Source organism: Pseudoliparis swirei, chromosome 6, assembly GCF_029220125.1.
Source record: "Pseudoliparis swirei isolate HS2019 ecotype Mariana Trench chromosome 6, NWPU_hadal_v1, whole genome shotgun sequence".
NCBI lineage: Eukaryota > Metazoa > Chordata > Actinopteri > Perciformes > Liparidae > Pseudoliparis > Pseudoliparis swirei.
The window spans coordinates 9425450-9443155 of record NC_079393.1 but is presented as its reverse complement, the minus strand read 5'-3'; the positions used below and the strand labels follow the sequence as shown (position 1 = coordinate 9443155).

Here is a 17706-nt window from a genome sequence, read left to right as displayed (position 1 = left end):
GGAGGTCCGTCCTAGCCCGAGAGGTTTGACTAATCTGTTTGACGTAACGGATCCCGACTCTGAGCTTCCCCACTGTTCAGATCACTGTGACGGGGAAACCAGGCTCTCCTCCTCCTCCTCCTCCTCCTCCTCCTCCTGCGGGCAGGTTTCAGTCAGTGTCGAGGCGGCGGCGATGCAGTGCGCTGAGGTCGGGCTGCTGCCTGCAGGAGGAGGAGGAGGAGGTGGAGGTGACACTTGTCGGTCACATCCGAGCTGCTGGTCGTTATAGCGAGCGGAGAAAAAAAGCGGCTGCTCCTGTCTGCCTGTCTCTCTCTCTCTCTTTGTCTGCCTATCTGTCTGTCTGTCTGTCTGACAGCGTGCACAGTGAACGGTTTAAGTGTTCGCATTGCACCAAAACCACCGTCACCGGCCCGGTGGAAACTCCGCTGGAGCGGTCGGAGTCGGTGTTTCCGCTGAGAGGACCCTTCATTGAGGCGTGAACGCGCCTCGGGCTCGTGTCCGAAAGCACGTTGCTGTCATTTAAAGAGGAGTTGAAATGCAGGGGCGTAGTAGGCTATGAGTAATGAGGGGGGGAAGGGGGTCTTGGTTCCCCTAAACTTTCCTCCATGTTGGGTCTGTTTTGGAGCCTTGAGGAGCTCAATGACGTCCTGTAATGGAGATGTGTGTGTGTGTGTGTGTGTGTGCGTGTAATAAATAGATGGTCTCTAGTTTCACTGCATCTATTTTTCTATTCTATCTTTATTATTTTAACAATAAAGCATGTTGGCTGCTCGTTTTGATAAGTGATCACATTAAACTACAATTACAGAGAAAAAGGACTTTCCACAAAACCTTCACCTCATGAGGTTATTGTTGTCCGCGTGTGCATGACGTCAGAGCCATGCACACACAGCTACCCAGCATGCATTGCACTGCAATGTGATTGCTCATCTTGAACTAGCCTTATGTTATAAGAGTGCAAACCTGAATCAGTGGAGACTTTAACTTCATTGAATTTAACAATTCCTAAAATGTACAATTTGTATTTTCTTATCCTCCGGTGTCCCCGATTATAACTCAAGATTATTTTTGGCTTAAAATAAATTACTACAGAAAGTCATCTCTCTCCAGCAGATGGAGATAGTAAAAGTGATTCACAGTGGAGCTTCGAGAGACATTATGATCTCTAGTTCATCACAAAACTATCCATATTACATCGAGTCGAATGTAACCGGTTCTTATAAAAGCATGAAATGAGAAAAGAAACATGAAAATATATTTATTTAAAAATACTTCCATTTGAAATACATATTATTTGGTTTATTTACTTTAAACATTTATTTTGTAATGCTTTATTTCAAGTGCTCAGTTTAAACCATAATTAGATAATAAAGTAGTCCTTAACTCAAATGCGTACCATGAAATGCCCAAATACATTTAACTCAAGGTTGGAAAACACTCAAAACGGGGACAACTCTTTTTAGTTTCTTCAGAAATCCAGTTCAGATACTCCTGTTCTTACACCGTTTAACGACATTTGTAACACGCTACTCTGTTATTTTCTGTTCAGAACAAAAACAGACAACTTGTGCAGAGTGACTGAAGAACAGTAACAAACAGGGCGACCCGGACGTTAGTTCTGGAGATACTGAAATTCAGCCGACGATCATCCAACTGCACCGGGAGCCGAATCAGCGAATCACAACGGTTCAGACTCGGGATGCAATGATCAGACTTTTTCAGTCCCGATACGGAGAACTGGGCTTTGACCTCGGGCCGATACAGAGTACCGATCCAATACCAGCGCTTCACTAATAATCAGTATGCCTCACTGTGTGGAAGAGACTGGGATCATTCAAATTACACTGAGGATCAGGATCAGGATCTCGTACCACTTGTGCTACAAATACACCGGTCCACTCAAGACACCTTGTAAACATGGTCCAAGGCATCCGAACCACATGAGCCGCTGTCACACTATAGTGCCTCGTCACTGAACACAAAGAATACAGGCCTGAATAAGAAAAAGGAGGAGGGGGGGGGACAACTTTAGAAACAAGCAGACGAGAATTTAATTCAGCAGTTTCCTTCAAACCATAAACACAATAATAAAAACCAGTGTTTGACTAAAAGAGTTAACGGTCATCAAGCACTTCCTTTGATTTGTTATTTCTATAAACCAACTTGTATCTGAAACCAAACGTTGTTTAAAAGAGGTCCCGTGTATCTGCAGTGCACATGTGTGGACGATGGTTTGAAGGACCACAGCAGATACCAGTACGTGGGCTTGTGCCGGTGTACTGGTTGTGCTGGTTCCCAGTCGGGTGGAGTCTTAGGAGAAGGTCGCGGTGAGGATGGCCTCCTGCTGCTGCTGATGGAGGATCCCGATGCCGACGGCGGGGGCGGGCAGAGCAGGTCGGCTCACTAGCCGGAGCTGAGAGACACAGAAGAGACTCGTAATATGTAACGTCAACAATTCATTGTAGAATCACACGGTTTCATATTGAACTTTATTCCATTTGACAACCTGCTCACCTTGCAGGCCAGCTGCTTCTCAAACCTGGGAGCTACAAAGGACCAGGGGCCCATGTTCTGGGGCTCCTCCTGACTCCAAACAAAATCTGTGGGGGATTAAAAAATGTTTTTTTATAAAAAAGGAGTTACATTGAGAGTTAAAGACGACTGAAACGTGACCTTTTCATGTAGGCTAGGGAGCTCTTCACTGAAACTGGTTTTGCTTCAGGAGGGGAGAACAATGAAATATGAGCCGAAGTGAAACCTGAAGTAATAAAACCCTCACAGAATCATAACATCTGTAATAATGCAAATAACTCAAACTCCAGCCTTGAATCCGACTCCATTTGTCACAAGGATCATACGTTTAAAAAGAGGCTGAAAGGATGTAGCTGATTAATTCATTGATTTCTTGTTTTTAAAGAAAAACAATCAGCAAACATGTTGATTACAATGTCGCTCGGGGGATGGAGCGGGTCGCTGGTTCGATCCCCGGCTCCTCGACTGCATGTCCAAGTGCCCTCAAGAGAGACACTGACCCCCGAGTGGCTCCTCGGGTGCTTTAAAGATCCCACTGCTCCGCAATGTTAGACGGGTTCACAGGGGTCAAATGTCACGCAACATAAAGGCTTAGCTTGAGTAATCGTTCCATCTGAATATTGTAGGACCTGAGAAAACAAGTAAAATTGACTAATTAATTGTCACGCAGCTGGTCCGATGATGTAATGTGTAGCGTGTCCCCTGGAGAGTTATTCAGCATCGTAAATGCTTCCGATGTACAGCCTCACATGCTGGCTCGGAGATCGCCGGCTACGCTCGTCTGGGCACAGATTCACCATTTAGTTATAATCAACCCATTCATCATCATCATCAGCTTCAGTTACGATTGCTACGACAAGATTTATGATTTAGATGACGCACAGTTTAAGATGAAGTGGGTGATATAAAGAACAAATGAAAGAAAGCGTTAGAGTAATGTTTGATCATTTTTTACTTTCACAAATAGGTTTTTAAATGATTCTTTTTAGGGAGCGAGTCATCTTGCTGCTATCCAACTTCTCGTTGAGAGTTGCACATGTGCAGAGCTGGAAAATCAGCAATGAGGAACTTATAAGAATGTTCTATGAGAGTCGTTCTCTTGATGCATTTGTTTATGTTCTCCTGAGTTCAAACTGACCCGGATCAAACATGGTGTGGAAAATGAAATGGTGTTTGTTAGACTGCGAAGATTAAATTATAGCTATAAAAGTTTGAAAGACAACAGTAGAAGAGTGTTGAATAAATAAGAGAGACATTTTTACTGTGGCGCAAGTACTTGCTCGGCCGTGCTGGTAAAAGATTAAAAAAGAAGATCTAATGAATGTCAATACGAGTATTGTTGTTGACATTAAAAGCAAATAGCTGCAGTAGATACTCAAGTCTCTTAGCATAAGAATAATAAACCCCACGAAGACATTCACATTTTTCGGACGGGCTGATGGGAGAATCCCTCAGAGGTTCCAGGATTTGATCTCCATGTGAAGCGGCCCGTCTCCCTCCGAGGAGCCGTCGTTGTGTTGCAGTTGGTTTGAAGAGCAAAAAGCAATCTTCAGTAAAAACCTTTAACAAACCACTAAATGCAAAGATTCATGGGTAAAGGGAAGGATGTCGAAACTGATAGTTCCTCTTGCCCGGACGGACTTGTCTAACAAGATGAACGGGTTCTCAGTCCGTGGAGATCCACTCATTCAGCTACAGAGGGAGGACAAAATAACAGGAACACAATAGCCCTGCGGGGAATACCAGTCTGGTGAAGCTCCACTTATGATTCTGTGTTTGACAGATGTACATTGATGGACATTGATGCACCGGCGTTGATGGTTTCTTTGTGTGTCGTCTAATGTTTCCTTGAGGATTCAGTAATAAAGTGAAGACTGTCAGACATCTATTGAACTTTCCTTTCAGCCTCTTTTATAATTGTTTTCCTGCCCGATACGTTTAAGATGCTGTATCGAGTGAAGAAAATAATTTTCAAATCAATGAGTGAACTCAAATTACTTTTAGTCAATAAAAAAGGTCAAAAGGTCATTTTGAATAACTTTCATGGTACACTTAAAAGTGTCACTGAGAATATAGGAAAGGATTGAAGGACGCATATCTCAGCAAGACAAAGACCTCAAATGTTTGTGTGTATTTTTGGTTGGGAGACTTTTTCCCAAAAATGTAATTGTAAAAAAAGATGAAGAGCATTAAAACAAAATGGGGAGCGCTTTTAGATCCTCTGCCCCACTTTCATATCTTGCATCTGCGCCATACTTATTCAGTTATTCTGTGCTCTTATTCTATTATTTAGTTCATTCATTTAAAATGATCTATTTTCATTACCATTGAGCTTTAAATGTTGTTTTAATGCATTTGTAAGCTTGAGGTAAAGAACTACATATTGCTCTTGTGTATTAAAAGTACTCCATGAATAAACCTGCGTTGACTGCAGAATCACATGATTTAGCAAAAGGGAAGTAGCTCAGAAATCATGACTCATGTCCGAAAAGAGGAACAGTGGAAACAAAAAGAGAACAGATTACCTTACGCCCTCCGGGGCAAAAAGAACTACCATCGAGCTTCACGTACAAAGCAAACACATCGTGCTCCTATAATGCATCCCTGAAGGAACTTTAATGCATCCTTAAAATGTCCCTTTGGTCTTTGAGGCATAAATGTTACTGAACTGAGGCAAAATAAATAAATTATAAATATATATATCAAATAACTGATGACGCAAACAGTTGCAGCCCTAAATCACATATTATGGGCTTTATCTCATTTGTACTTAGTGTAGGGTTTATTGTAGTGGCTGGTAACATGTCCTCTACTGTGGTCCTGCTTTAGTTTTTAGGTGATATATATATGAAAGTTCAAGGTTTTTTATTTGCCATTTGCGCCTAGACCAACAGTCCAGACACATTGGAATTGTTTTGCAGGGCTCTCCGAGTCAACAGAGGTACTAACACACTATAATAATAATAAGAAGAAAAATATAAAAAAACACTGTACATAAGGTTGTATAATATATAGTATTAAGTACAGAGGGCAGAGGTTAATAAATAGATAAATAGGCTAGTGCTGAGTGCTGTTCCTAGCTTGTAAAAAGAAAGAGGGGAAAGGGACAGTTATATGGGGATATTGCACATTTTGAGAGGTGGGGGAAGGTTATGTGGGGATATTGCACAGATTGGAATATTGCACATTTTCACAGATAGTACACAATTTTCAATAGTTCCGTTTTGCCATCAATCTGACCGTGGCAGGGAAGAAGCTGTTGAAAAAACGTGTCCTAGTAATGTAATGTTACTTAGAGTAGCGTTAGTGTTCATAAAGCGAGCCCTGGTCAGACTGTAATACGGCACGACTTGACCTTCTGAAGCCGGTATGAAGCTGCAGGGCCCACACAAACCTTTAGCGTTGGGGTATTTTTTGAGCTCCTGCTGCAGAGCGTCCAATGGGAACGGACACAGCTCCTCCACGCGGAGCAGGGCCGTGTTCTGGTTGGCTGCTGACGTCTCCCTCTGTTTCAGCAGGGCATAGTAATGCTTCCCCGAGCACAGCACCACCTTCTGGACACTGTGTGGAATAACACAAACATGCGCTTATACTTTTGAAGCGTCGTCCACGTTCCAGCAGGTTTTATTGGAAAAAAGGGCCATTTAAAATAACCAATGAAAAATCACTTGCTTGAGAAAAGTAGTCCATGAACACTACATTAATGACATCTGACGCCCCGCTATTTGAATATATTCCACCACACTGAGGACACACTAGAGAAACATCAATCGTTGTGACTTCGGTACCTTTCTGCTGGGACTGAAGGATCACCCAACACCGGTCTGAAAGATGTTCCTGGGGCCAGGTCAGCCAGACTGGACGCTGCCCCCTGAGACGACAACAACACGACATTGAGCCACTTGCTTGGACATATCGGTGAAGAGGAGTTAATAAATGGTTTCTGGTGGTGCTTACAGAAAATCTGAGCAGTGTTTTGGGTCCAACCACAATGAGAGGTTTGCGGAAGTTCCGGATCATCTGCCTCCTCAGCAGGTGGAAGTACTGAGCAGACGTGGTGGGGTTGACCACCGCCATGTTCACACAGTCACTGTCCACGCCCTCTTCTTTACTGTCACACATCTACGAGACCAAAGGGGACAGGTAAGCAATCCTTTACACTTCAGGTAATGTGTGACACAACACAGAACTAACTACAACTCTGCTGGAAGAGACACATTCAGTTCAGAAACATCCAAACTTAAATCTGAAAACCAGTTAACATAAAACAAGATAGAGAAATGTAGGTGTCAGCAAACTGGGAATGACGGGCTGGGGGAGAAATACACAATATTAGTATTTTTTTAGCATGACACTACCCTCTGACATTTTATCTAAGGGTCTGAATTTGAGGAGATTATCTTAATTCTGGAAAAGTTACTATACATACATACATATAAAATAATACTTAGTTTCACATTGCACATTACGGTAAACAATATATGGAAGTTGTTTTCTCTGGAAAAAAAGATATTCAGGAAACGTTATTGAAATGTCAGAACTAGAATCTCCACCTCACGGTTGAATGCCTCCGCCAGCAGCTCACATGTCCATGTTTTATGATGTCACATCGACCCTTTGACCTAGAAAATCTAATCGGTTCATATTTCACCCATTGTGCAAGTGGACGTTTTTACTTAGAACTAATTCCTTCAAGGCCTTCCTGCACATCGCGTTCACAAGATTAGACTTCAGGAGCAGACAACACATGATGCTACGGCCGTGGCCGGGACGAGGAACGGAGACGGTGAAGGCCGCCCTGCTGAACGCTCAATTGTGTGCACACTTGCGAAAGAAATAACAGTTTGTCAGTCAGCAGGGATTCTCGTCGTGCACACGGAGCACTTGAAAGTCGAAATCTGAAACGCAGCATGGGTTTGATGTCTCGTTTGCGGTTTGGACAATTAAGAAACCTGATACCTGTGTATTTGTAAACGATATCTATCCTCTGTCCTGCACTGCCTTTGTTTGGTACTGAGGTGAGCGGATATGGACTGACGTTTCTGAAGGACAACACGTTGTATTTTGCATTGAAAATCTAAATAAATAGACTGAAAAGATAACCTGTGACGTGGCTGAGGTCAAACATCTAACCTCTTTAATAACGTCCAGTGTTTATGGTACATCAGTCATTTAACAGCCGTTTAATTTGAAGGACTTCAACAAGTCGTTCTACAGCATAGAGATGAGAAAGATTCACAAGGTCTGACAGTTGATAGCCAAACATGGTCGTGTGAGCGATAGCGTGTGTCGTCAACAGAGCACTTTATCCAAAACTGCCAACTTGGTTAGACATTTTCCATCTCAGTCCCACCGACCTGAAGGAAGCGCTCCATGCGGCAGGATGAGTGTTCAGGTCCGGCCCCGTCGTAGCCGTGCGGCAGCAGGATCACCATCCCGCACTGCAGCAGCCACTTGGCTTCACCTGCGGACGACGCAGCAGTTTCACATCTGATCCCCAAGTCAAAAAGTCAAGTCAAGTCAAATTTTATCAATTTTTTTTATAGCACAGAAGATCGAGAAGATCGAAATTTCTCTTCTGTCCAACATAAGTGATTTGTGCATATATATAACAACATAGAAAAAAAAAAGTAAAAAACATGTGAACATATAGACAACATAAAGTGCATAGACAACATAAAGTGCATGAGATGATGAGTCATTGGGAATGTAACGAGAAAGAAGTCCGCTATTACCTCCAGTGAGGAAGGTATCAAAGATGATCTGCGCTCCGTTAAAGAAATCCCCAAACTGAGCCTCCCAGATGGGAAGGAGCTTCGGCAGTGCGATACTCATCCCGTATTCAAATCCAAGCACCGCCTCCTCCGACAGCGGGCTGTTGCACACCTAAACACACAAAGACAGCACAGGAATTACGGTTACACGCATGTCATGCATTGGAGAGGTTATGTTTGAACTGGCGTATCAGGTTTTACCTCCAGGAAAGCCGTCTGCTGAGGGCTGATGTGGTTCAGGGGGATGTACATGTCATTGGTGTCTTGGCACACCACCATGGCGTGCCTCTGGCTGAACGTGCCTCTTCCAACGTCCTGTCCGCTGATTCGGATATTGAAGCCTGTAACAGGAAGGATTTAATAATCAGCAGATCCATGTTAGCTGCAACACAATTAGATTAGATTAGAAAACTGTATTAATCCCCAGTGTGGGAACTCATTTGCCACCAACAAGTCGTATGGACAAAAAGAATAGACACAACAGACGAGAAACAAACAAAACCACAAGACGTCCCATAATAGTGACCATCGGAAAGATGCTAACTCCCCCCAAAAATACCTAAAAGGTGTTCATTAAAAAACCAAACTGCTGCTGGAATGAAAGACCTCCTCGTTCAGTGGAACACGGAGGCATCCTGAGTCGCCCACTGAATGAACTTCAGAGTTCATTTAAAACACGGTGTAGTGGACGTGCCTCAAAAGAAACTCTTGTTTTTAGCTTGGCCCTGGTCCTCTTTTGTATGGTGACCTCTAGTGAGTCCAGGGAAAGGCCAATCACCAAAACAGCCCTTTTGATCATTTTATTTAACCTGCTTTTGTCACCCGCAGTAATTCCACCCTCCCAACAAAGCACAGCATTGACACCAGTTAAAAACCCCTGAGGAAGCTTTCTGCTGATATCAAAGGATCTGAGCTTCCTCAAGAAGAAAAGTCTTGTCTGAGTCTTTTTAAATACAGCATCAGTTATTTTTCCAGTTCAATTTACTGTCCAGATTGACCCCAAGATATTTATATTAATGGACAATTTCTATGTGCTGACCCACAATTATCACTGGGGAGACCTCCTCCTCCTTCTTCTTCCTTCTAAAATCAATAACCAACTCTTTGGTCTTTCCAATATTTATTTAAAAAAGAAATGTCATTAGATAGATAGATAGATATATACTTTATTAATCCCCAAGGGGAAATTTGTCGAGCCAGTAGCAGCAACACACAAGAATAAAAATAAAAAACACAAATATAAGAAGGGTTAGGGTGATCTGGCAAGAGGTGAACTGTTGTAGAGCCTCATAGCCGTCGGCAGGAATGTTCTCCTGTATCTGTCCTTGTGGCAGCGGAGCGTGAGGAGACGTTTGGAGAAAGTACTCCTCTGTCCCTGTAGGAGGTGGTGGAGAGGGTGGTCCGGGTTGTCCAATATGGACACCAGTTTCTTCAACGTCCTCCTCTCCACCACCTGTTCCAGGTGCTCCAGCTGGCAGCCGATGATGGAGCCAGCCTTCCTAACCAGTTTGTTAAGACGGCTGGTGTCACCGGCTCCGATGCTGCTCCCCAGCAGACAATGGCAAAGTGCAGCACACTGGCCACAACCGACTGGTAGAATAACTCCAGCATCTTGCTGCACACGTTGAAGGATCAAGCTTTCTCAGGAAAGGAGTCGACTCATCCCCTTCTTGTACACAGCGTTGATGTTGGCCTTCCAGTTCAGTCGGCTGTCGATGGAGACGCCCAGGTACTTGTACTCCTCCACCATGTCCACGTCCACTCCCAGGACACTCAGAGGTGTAGGAGCTGTCGCCTTCCTCCTGAAGTCCACCACCATCTCTCTGGTCTTGGCCACGTTCAGCCGCAGGTGATTCTCATCGGCCCACTTTACAAAGTCACTCACCACTGCCCTGTACTCCTCCTCCCGTCCATCCCTAATACACCCGACCACTGCAGAATCATCAGAGGACTTCTGCAGATGGCATGACTCCGTGTTGTACTGGAAGTCACTGGTGTACAGGGTGAAGAGGAAGGGAGACAGAACAGTTCCCTGTGGGGCTCCAACATCACTGACCACCGTTCCAGACAGCACACGCCCCATTCTGACAAACTGTGGTCTGCCTGTGAGGTAGTCAGTGATCCAGGAGATGGTGGACGCGTCCACACCGACCACCCGCAGCTTCTCACTCAGCAGCAGTGGCTGGATGGTGTTAAATGCACTGGAGAAGTCAAAGAAAGTGACTCTCACAGAGACACCGGTTCCATCCAGGTGCGACTGAGCTCGTTGCAGCAGGTAGATGATGGCGTCGTCCACTCCCACATGAGGCTGGTAAGCAAATTGCAGAGGGTCCAGCGACGATTTCACCTGCGGCTGGAGGTGGGCCAAGACCAACCTCTCCAGCACCATCTTCACATGGGAGGTGAGGGCGACCGGTCGGTGGGCGTTGAGAGCAGATAGTGTTGACCTCATGCGGACAGCGACCAGGCACGACGTCTTCCACAGCACGGGACTTCCCCAGCCTCAGGTTGAGGTTGAAGAGGCGCTGCAGGACACCAGACAGCTGGGTGGCGCAGGTCTTTAGGACCCTGGGGCTGATGCCATCAGGACCTTCAGCTCTGCGCTGGTGTAGTTTCTCCAGCTGTCTTCTCACCTGGTCAGTCGTCACAGAGAGAGGGGAGGGTGAGGAGCCCATTGTTATTGAGGGCTCGGTGGATGTGCAGCTCAGCAGGGGGACAGAGGGGAGGAGGTGTTTGGGAGGTGTGATGTGGAGGAGACGGGAGGGCTGTGAACTGAACCTATTGAAAAACAGTTCAGCTCGTTGGCCCTCTCCAGGAGCCCCTGGCTGTCTCCTCCCACCTTGAAGCCAGTTATCTGCTTCATGCCAGACCACACCTCCTTGTGTTGTTCAGCTGGAGTTTGGCCTCCAGCTTCCTCCTGTAGGAGTCCTTGCCTCCTGAGCTTCACCTTTAGGTTGCGCTGGGCTTTCCTCAGCTCATCCCTGTCTCCAGACCTGAAAGCAGCTTTCTTCATGTTAAGAAGCGCCTTCAGGTCCCTGGTGATCCAGGGCTTGTTGTTGGGGAAGCAGCGCACAGTCCATGATGGGATGGTGGTGTGTTCACAGAACTTGATGTATTCCGTGATGCAGTCGGTCATACTGTTGATGTCCTCCCCATGCGGTCCACACAACACATCCCAGTCCGTTGACTCGAAGCAGTCCTGTAGAGCGTCGTTAGCCTCCAGAGACCACCTCCTCACAGTCCTGGTGGTCACCGGCTCTTCACCAGAGGAACATACCTGGGTGTCAGCCGGACCAGGTCATGATCAGACCTGCCGAGGGGGGGAAGGGCAGTGGCGCTGTATGCGTCCTTAGTATTAGCATACAGCAAGTCCAGAGTTTTATTGTTCCTTGTTGGGCAGTCTATGTATTGATGGAAGGTTGGCAGAGCTTTTTCCAATGTGGTGTGGTTAAAGTCACCAGTGATAGCCATGAATGCTCCAGGCTGATGATTCAGCAGAGCAGACACAGTGGAGTGGATGGTGTCCACAGCTTCCTCAGCGTCAGCTGATGGCGGCACGACACGACAACCACAATGGCGGACGTGAACTCTCTCGGCAAATAGTACGGGCGCATCCCCACGGCCAACAGTTCAATGTTCGGGCTACAGAAGCGCTCCTTCACGCACACATGGTCCGGGTGGCACCACCGTTCATTCACATAAACAGCGATCCCGCCTCTTCTTACCGCTCTGTGTAGCGTCTCTGTCAGCCCGAACAGTCCTGAAGCCGGGCAAAGACGCGCTGTGATCCGGATAGTCCGCGTGTAGCCACGCCTCAGTGAAGCACAAGAGACTGCTCTCACGGAAGATCCTCTCAGACATTACCAGCGCCGAGCTCATCCGTCTTATTCGCCAAAGACCTCACGTTCCCCGTTATGATCGACGGTACCGAGGGTTTGTATCTCCTCGTTTTAGCCCTCCGCTTGACACCCGATCTGCAACCGCGAGCCCTTCTCCGTAGCTCCAGCGGGATCACAGGTCTTTCTCCAGGCAGAAGCTTCGCCTGCACAGCGATCAGCTGAGCACGCGAGTAGACGACGGTCCCCGTCATTGTTTTGCTGTGGCTCTCCGATACTCACGACAAAGTGAACAAAAGCCACAGTAGAATTATCGAAAAAAGTAGTTATGGTCCAGTGTCCGACCGTAACTAAGACAAACGTGAAAGAAAAGAAAAAGAAAGAGAGGAAAAGTGCAAAAAAAGACAATAAAATAAAAGCAAAACGCCACTACTGAAACAAGCAGCCGTTGGCACAGCGACAAAGGATTCAACCTCTCGTTTATAGGCTAGGTCATTGCCTCGGGTCAGTAGACCAACCAGAGTGTCCTCTGAGGGCAGTGGAGATGACTCATGGGTTTGACCTGGTGTATTTGCTGCTGAACACTGACCTTGGGAGAGGAGGGAGCCGAACGCCAAGGCCTCAGCTGTGGACCAGTCCAGTTTGGTGCCTTCTTCCAACTTTCGCAACCGAGCCTGAGTTCACAAAGAAAATGTAATTAAATAAAAAAATAAATCACCATCTAGCTGCCGCCAGGTCGACAAAAGAGTCTCATAGAAACAACCGAGGCGATGGCCGCACCTGTACGTGGGTCTTTCTCAGGTGGCTGTGCAGCTGGATTTGCTCGGGGATGTCCACAGACTTCCCTCCGACGAACTGCAGCAGGGGAACGGGGACGCCCGTGTCCCAGGTGGTAACTCGGGCCTGGGGCTCCACCAGATCCCCCCAGCGGCCCTGCAGGTTGGTGGGGGGAGGGCTGTACTGGCTCACGTTGGCCAGCTTGTCGTTCAGCGAGCCAAAGTGGTTGGACTTGATCTCGTCGCGCTCGACTTCGGTCATCAGACCCTCAGAGATCAGCTGGTCCGAGTAGGAGTCAGGGACGCTCTTCCGGGATCTGAGGGGATGCAACAACGTCTGCTTTATTAACCGGTATTCGTTCAAGAAGACCACGTACAATCTGCAATATATCTGGAGGGGGATTAAGGTTTTATTAATCGACACAAATTATATAAAAGAGTGCTTCAGGGGGTACTGCATTTTCTAAACAATCTTTGTTTTGATTATTTCTAATTATTGTCTACCAGCGAGGTCATGGACATTTATCACATGAAAATATTTCATTTATATTTTTCAGATTACACACATTTCTGGATACTTTCTTTTTTTTAACACCGACATTACAAATAGCTGAGGCAGACATTCACTGGCAACTGAAGGTCAACCGCTGTTGAGTAAAGTAATTTAACTGACCGGATGATCTTGTACATGGACGGGTTGGTGAAGGAGGGCTCGTCCAGCTCGTTGTGGCCCCACTGACGGTAGCAGATCAGGTCCAGGATGACGTCTTTCCTGAACAGCTGCTGGTACTCCACAGCCAGCCGAGTGGCCCGCAGCACCTCCTCTGCATTGTCGCCGTTTACGTGGATCACGGCACAGTTCACCATCTTCCCTGTGGTACAGATGGGTGCATTAGTTCCTGATTATAAACAGGATACATACATGACCCGGGCCGAGGAACATATACACTTTGGAAATTCAAATAAGTTAACATTTTCAAATCCTTAAAAAAAATGGCACACAAGAATATTTGCAAACACAGAGGCGTCCATGCTTGATGAGAAAGTAGCAAATATTAAATGATGTTGCTATGTTCCACTGACCGACGTCACTGCAGTACATAGAGGACCTCGCCCGCTCTGATGGAGTGGTGTAACCCACTTGGTTGTTCACGATGAGGTGAATGCTCCCCCCGACTCTGTAGTGAGGGAGGTTTGAAAGGGTCAAAGTTTCGGGAACGATGCCTTGGCCGGGGAAAGCACCATCACCGTGGACCTGTGGAGCAGAGAACAGAGGTCGGCTTGATGTCGGGTGGATCAATACGTTTTGCTGCTGCCCCCGACCACAGCATCACAATGCTTTCCCCCCCGTGCCGGTTCTCCTGTCGGTTTCTCCAAACTGTGAAAAACAGCCAAACTCTCCCTTTAATTTCAGACTATAGTGGTGTGTAGAATATAACCACATCTGCCCCTTTGGATTCTACCTGAAAACCTGTGCTACACGTCATAATCCTGTCTCTCCACCATCTCTTTCGAACAAAGGCAATAAGTGACACATTGCTCCTCCTCTTCTTGGCTGCATGTGTGTATGAGCTGCCGTGTACCTGCAGGCATACGACGCGGTCTCCCGGCTGGGCGCCATCTTCTGGCGAATAGTCTCCTTCCTGCCTGAGCTGCTGCCTGGCTCTGGTTTTGCCCTGAGCCACGGGGTTGATCGCCTCGAGGTGAGAAGGGTTGGGCAGCATGGTCACATGAATGGGTTTCGGAGCTCCGTAATCCAACTCCAAAGAGGCGGTGAGGTGGGAGAGGACGTCGCCGATGGCAGGCGACGTCTCTGGGAACTCACTGAGGCCACGCATCTTACGGAACATCACCTGGAGAGAGAAACATGTGCGATGTTACAGTCCACTTGTTTACTTTCCCGTTTGTAACTTTCTTGTTTACTTGTGCCGCTGGACACAATCTAATCTTGCCAGCTCCCGGATCATTTGAAAAGCGTGCATGTCTCAATGAATGAATCCGTCTAGGATGATTAACCTCTGGCGGGAATTTCATCAAGCCCGTCAGGAGGTTGAGTCGGCCTCGATGAGGCATGCCGATGATGACGTCGGTGACTCCGCTGTGGGACAACTGGTGGAAAAGCTCCTGGAAGAATCCCATCATGCTCTCCGCTCCTTCTCCTCCATAACGTTTCACGGTAGAAAACTTGGTGGCCAGAAAGTGGTCAAATTCCTGCAGGTGGCGAGAGAAAAGTAAAGAAACGGATGGATCAAATAATACACTACTTTTGTCTTCCTTCTTCTTGGGCCTACCTGAGACTCCAGCATGACCTTAGCCAGCTGCCTCCTCTCCTCTGGGGAGAAACTCTTCTTCTTGAGCTCCTCAAAGCGGTCAGCGACCCACTGCCTCTCCTCCAGGCTGCTCAGCTGGGTGGTCTCCACTGACAGGTGGCCACAGTAGGCTCCCTCCAGGTAGGCCTGGACCTCTTCCACCGAAGCCTCCGCTTTGCCAAAGTGTGTTAGACCTGCAGAAGCACATTGGATGAGCGGCGAGAAAACACAGAAAGGAGAGTTTCTGAAGGCGGAGAGCATTGATTTGGTGTTTGTGGTCTCCATCATTCGGTTTATAAAACAAGGAGATGTAAGAAAAATAAAGAATCAGTTACTATGCCAAGTTATCTTTACTTGATAGAATTAACCGTGGTGGATTGAAACTAGGTGCAAGTGCAATTCTTACATACTTGTACTGCAATGCTTCATTTTATGTTACTTTAAAGTGTTTACGACATTGTACTTTTTCTTCTGGAGATGTATTTAATAGGTGTATTTACAAGTTACTTTCACATTTATAATGTTTAAATGATTAAATATGAAACATTGTAATAAACTAAACTGCTCAATCTTCTATAAAATAGTTTAAACTAGACCTTGAAAGGCTAAAAGAATATAATGCTACTTAATACATTTCAGCATCAGAAATAAACAAAAACATATCATATTAAGCTCCCCTCTTTTAGCAAGTGAATTTCGCTGATAATACTTTTACAAGATTGTAGATTCATTCTCGAAATACAACTTTAGAGAATGATTATCAGTGATTATCCTGCAATGAGGGAGACCATGTAACTAAAATGACGGAGTAGCCTACGAGTTGCATGAAACATACACAGAAGAACACACGTGAAGGGAGTAGGCTCCTGCATGTTTCCTATAGGTCTGCCCCGCAGAGTGTATATTATTCTAACGCCACAGCTGTCAGCTGACCCGCACCTGAGGTGTTGAGCGGTCCAGTGATGGTGGCAGTCAGCAGGTCTATCTCCGGGACGCTGTCAGCAACAGGCTTGAGGGGCAGTAAGGGGTTAATCTTGGCCGCCTTGTGCCCATGTGCTCTGTACGCCTCCACCAGACGGGCAAGAGCATGATCTGCGGAACAGGAGGCCCCAAAAACACGCTTCAAAGTCGGCTATACTGGACTAACGATGTCCCCTAACTTAATGAGCAAGTGGCAGTTATGGGAACGATAGTTTTACACAAGCGCAAACTAACTGGAATTAAATATTACGTTATTTATTACACTTGAAGTAATTAGCAGAGGTTTCTTTTCGTGTATTGGTCCCCGTGGTGAAGTTATTTAACCCCTTACTGACCTTCATTCAGCGCCGCGATGCAGTCGCTCTGTGGCTTGCGGGGTCTCCCTGTCTGTTTGGGTCGGTATCCGAAGACACCTTTCTCGGTGTGGTAACAGCCGGCGACCACCAGCCGAGCGACCCGCGGCGGCAGTCGACTCAACGACTTTCTCAGGAAAAGTACAGCCGACATTGTTTTTTAAAGATTAGAGCTGTAATCGTTATATGCGAGGACACGCCGACGGCTACAGGACGGCGGCCATACTGCAAGGAGAAGGAGCGCATGACGTAATGGGAGGAGACGCCGCACTGGACGCCTATTGGCTGAGGTCTTCGATTCACACACACGAGAATATCTTTCCCTTTTTAATTTTTCATTTATTACTTTTGTCTCATATTCATAACAAAAACACCGTATTTGTATTTGTAGAACACAATACGTGTTGGGGCGACGGTTCATTGTGTTCTAGCTCGATATAAATCCGAGGTACCTGAAGTAGCCTCCGTTACGTAGCGCAACAAGTGTCAAGGAACAAGAGCGATGCTGCGTTCATGTGCTCCTTGGAAATTCCAGAACTCATATTTGAAATTTGGAAAACCCGGATCGTATGTAATTTTGGTATGAAATGGACCCGTTACTATTTTTCTATACATTGCTTTGTGTAGTTGCTCAACAATGTACCTTAATTTTAACTAGCATACATATTAATGTGAGTGAAATTGTAAGGATCATATGCTCTGGCCTTCAGTCTCCAGATCTCAACCCAATGTCACATCTATGAAACATGTTGGAGCAATGTGCTAGAAAGCTTTCCACCGGCATCATCAAAACCCCAAATGCTATTTTCTGGTATACTTTTGGGACTATTCACAGCATATCCGAGGAGAAAGAAGTCATGAAAGGCATTTATAAAGTCATGTTAGGCTACTTTATATTGCTTTGGCTGAGGAGAAACTGATGTGGAAAATGAGAATTTAAATAATGTTGTCCTTCTTTCATTGCAAATTAGTATCATGCTCTTTAAAGACCGTCTGCACACTGTGTTCAGAGACAGAGCTGAACACCAACTGCAAATTTACTATATTACATTTATTTTTTATTTCATGATGGAATCAATCGTTTGGTTTAAAATGTTCCATATTGCTCCAAAAGCCCTGTTGCAACATAACATGTTGCATTCAAT

At 46.0% G+C, this 17706-nt stretch overlaps 1 protein-coding gene across 2 annotated transcripts; it reads right to left on the bottom strand.

The window, feature by feature from the left end:
• Positions 1 to 1243: 1243 nt before the first annotated feature.
• On the bottom strand, positions 1244 to 16782 carry dhtkd1 (dehydrogenase E1 and transketolase domain containing 1). 2 transcript variants are annotated; one of them, XM_056417690.1, is made up of 17 exons: positions 16544 to 16782; positions 16167 to 16319; positions 15210 to 15421; positions 14935 to 15129; positions 14502 to 14771; positions 14002 to 14173; positions 13592 to 13790; positions 12923 to 13235; positions 12732 to 12816; positions 8508 to 8647; positions 8268 to 8418; positions 7890 to 7996; positions 6490 to 6654; positions 6321 to 6403; positions 5927 to 6093; positions 2515 to 2600; positions 1244 to 2413 (listed from the first exon to the last, which is right to left on the bottom strand). In XM_056417690.1, exons 1-17 carry the CDS (start codon positions 16713 to 16715, stop codon positions 2312 to 2314), a joined length of 2772 nt encoding a protein of 923 aa, XP_056273665.1. In that variant the 5' UTR covers positions 16716 to 16782; the 3' UTR covers positions 1244 to 2311. The 2 variants fall into 2 exon arrangements, with proteins under 2 accessions (XP_056273665.1, XP_056273666.1); XM_056417691.1 differs by having other exon boundaries at positions 16167 to 16236; positions 16544 to 16608.
• Positions 16783 to 17706: the final 924 nt, after the last annotated feature.

What these genes read in the sequence shown, in the direction of transcription:
- dhtkd1 (XM_056417690.1), bottom strand. Translation starts at nt 16,715, where the DNA reads ATGTCGGCTGTACTTTTCCTGAGAAAGTCGTTGAGTCGACTGCCGCCG. An exon ending in CCTTCAGTCCCAGCAGAAAG is followed by an intron (nt 6,094 to 6,320) that starts GTACCGAAGTCA and finishes TATTCCACACAG; the next exon opens with TGTCCAGAAGGTGGTGCTGT. An exon ending in AGAAGCAGCTGGCCTGCAAG is followed by an intron (nt 2,414 to 2,514) that starts GTGAGCAGGTTG and finishes TGTGTCTCTCAG; the next exon opens with CTCCGGCTAGTGAGCCGACC.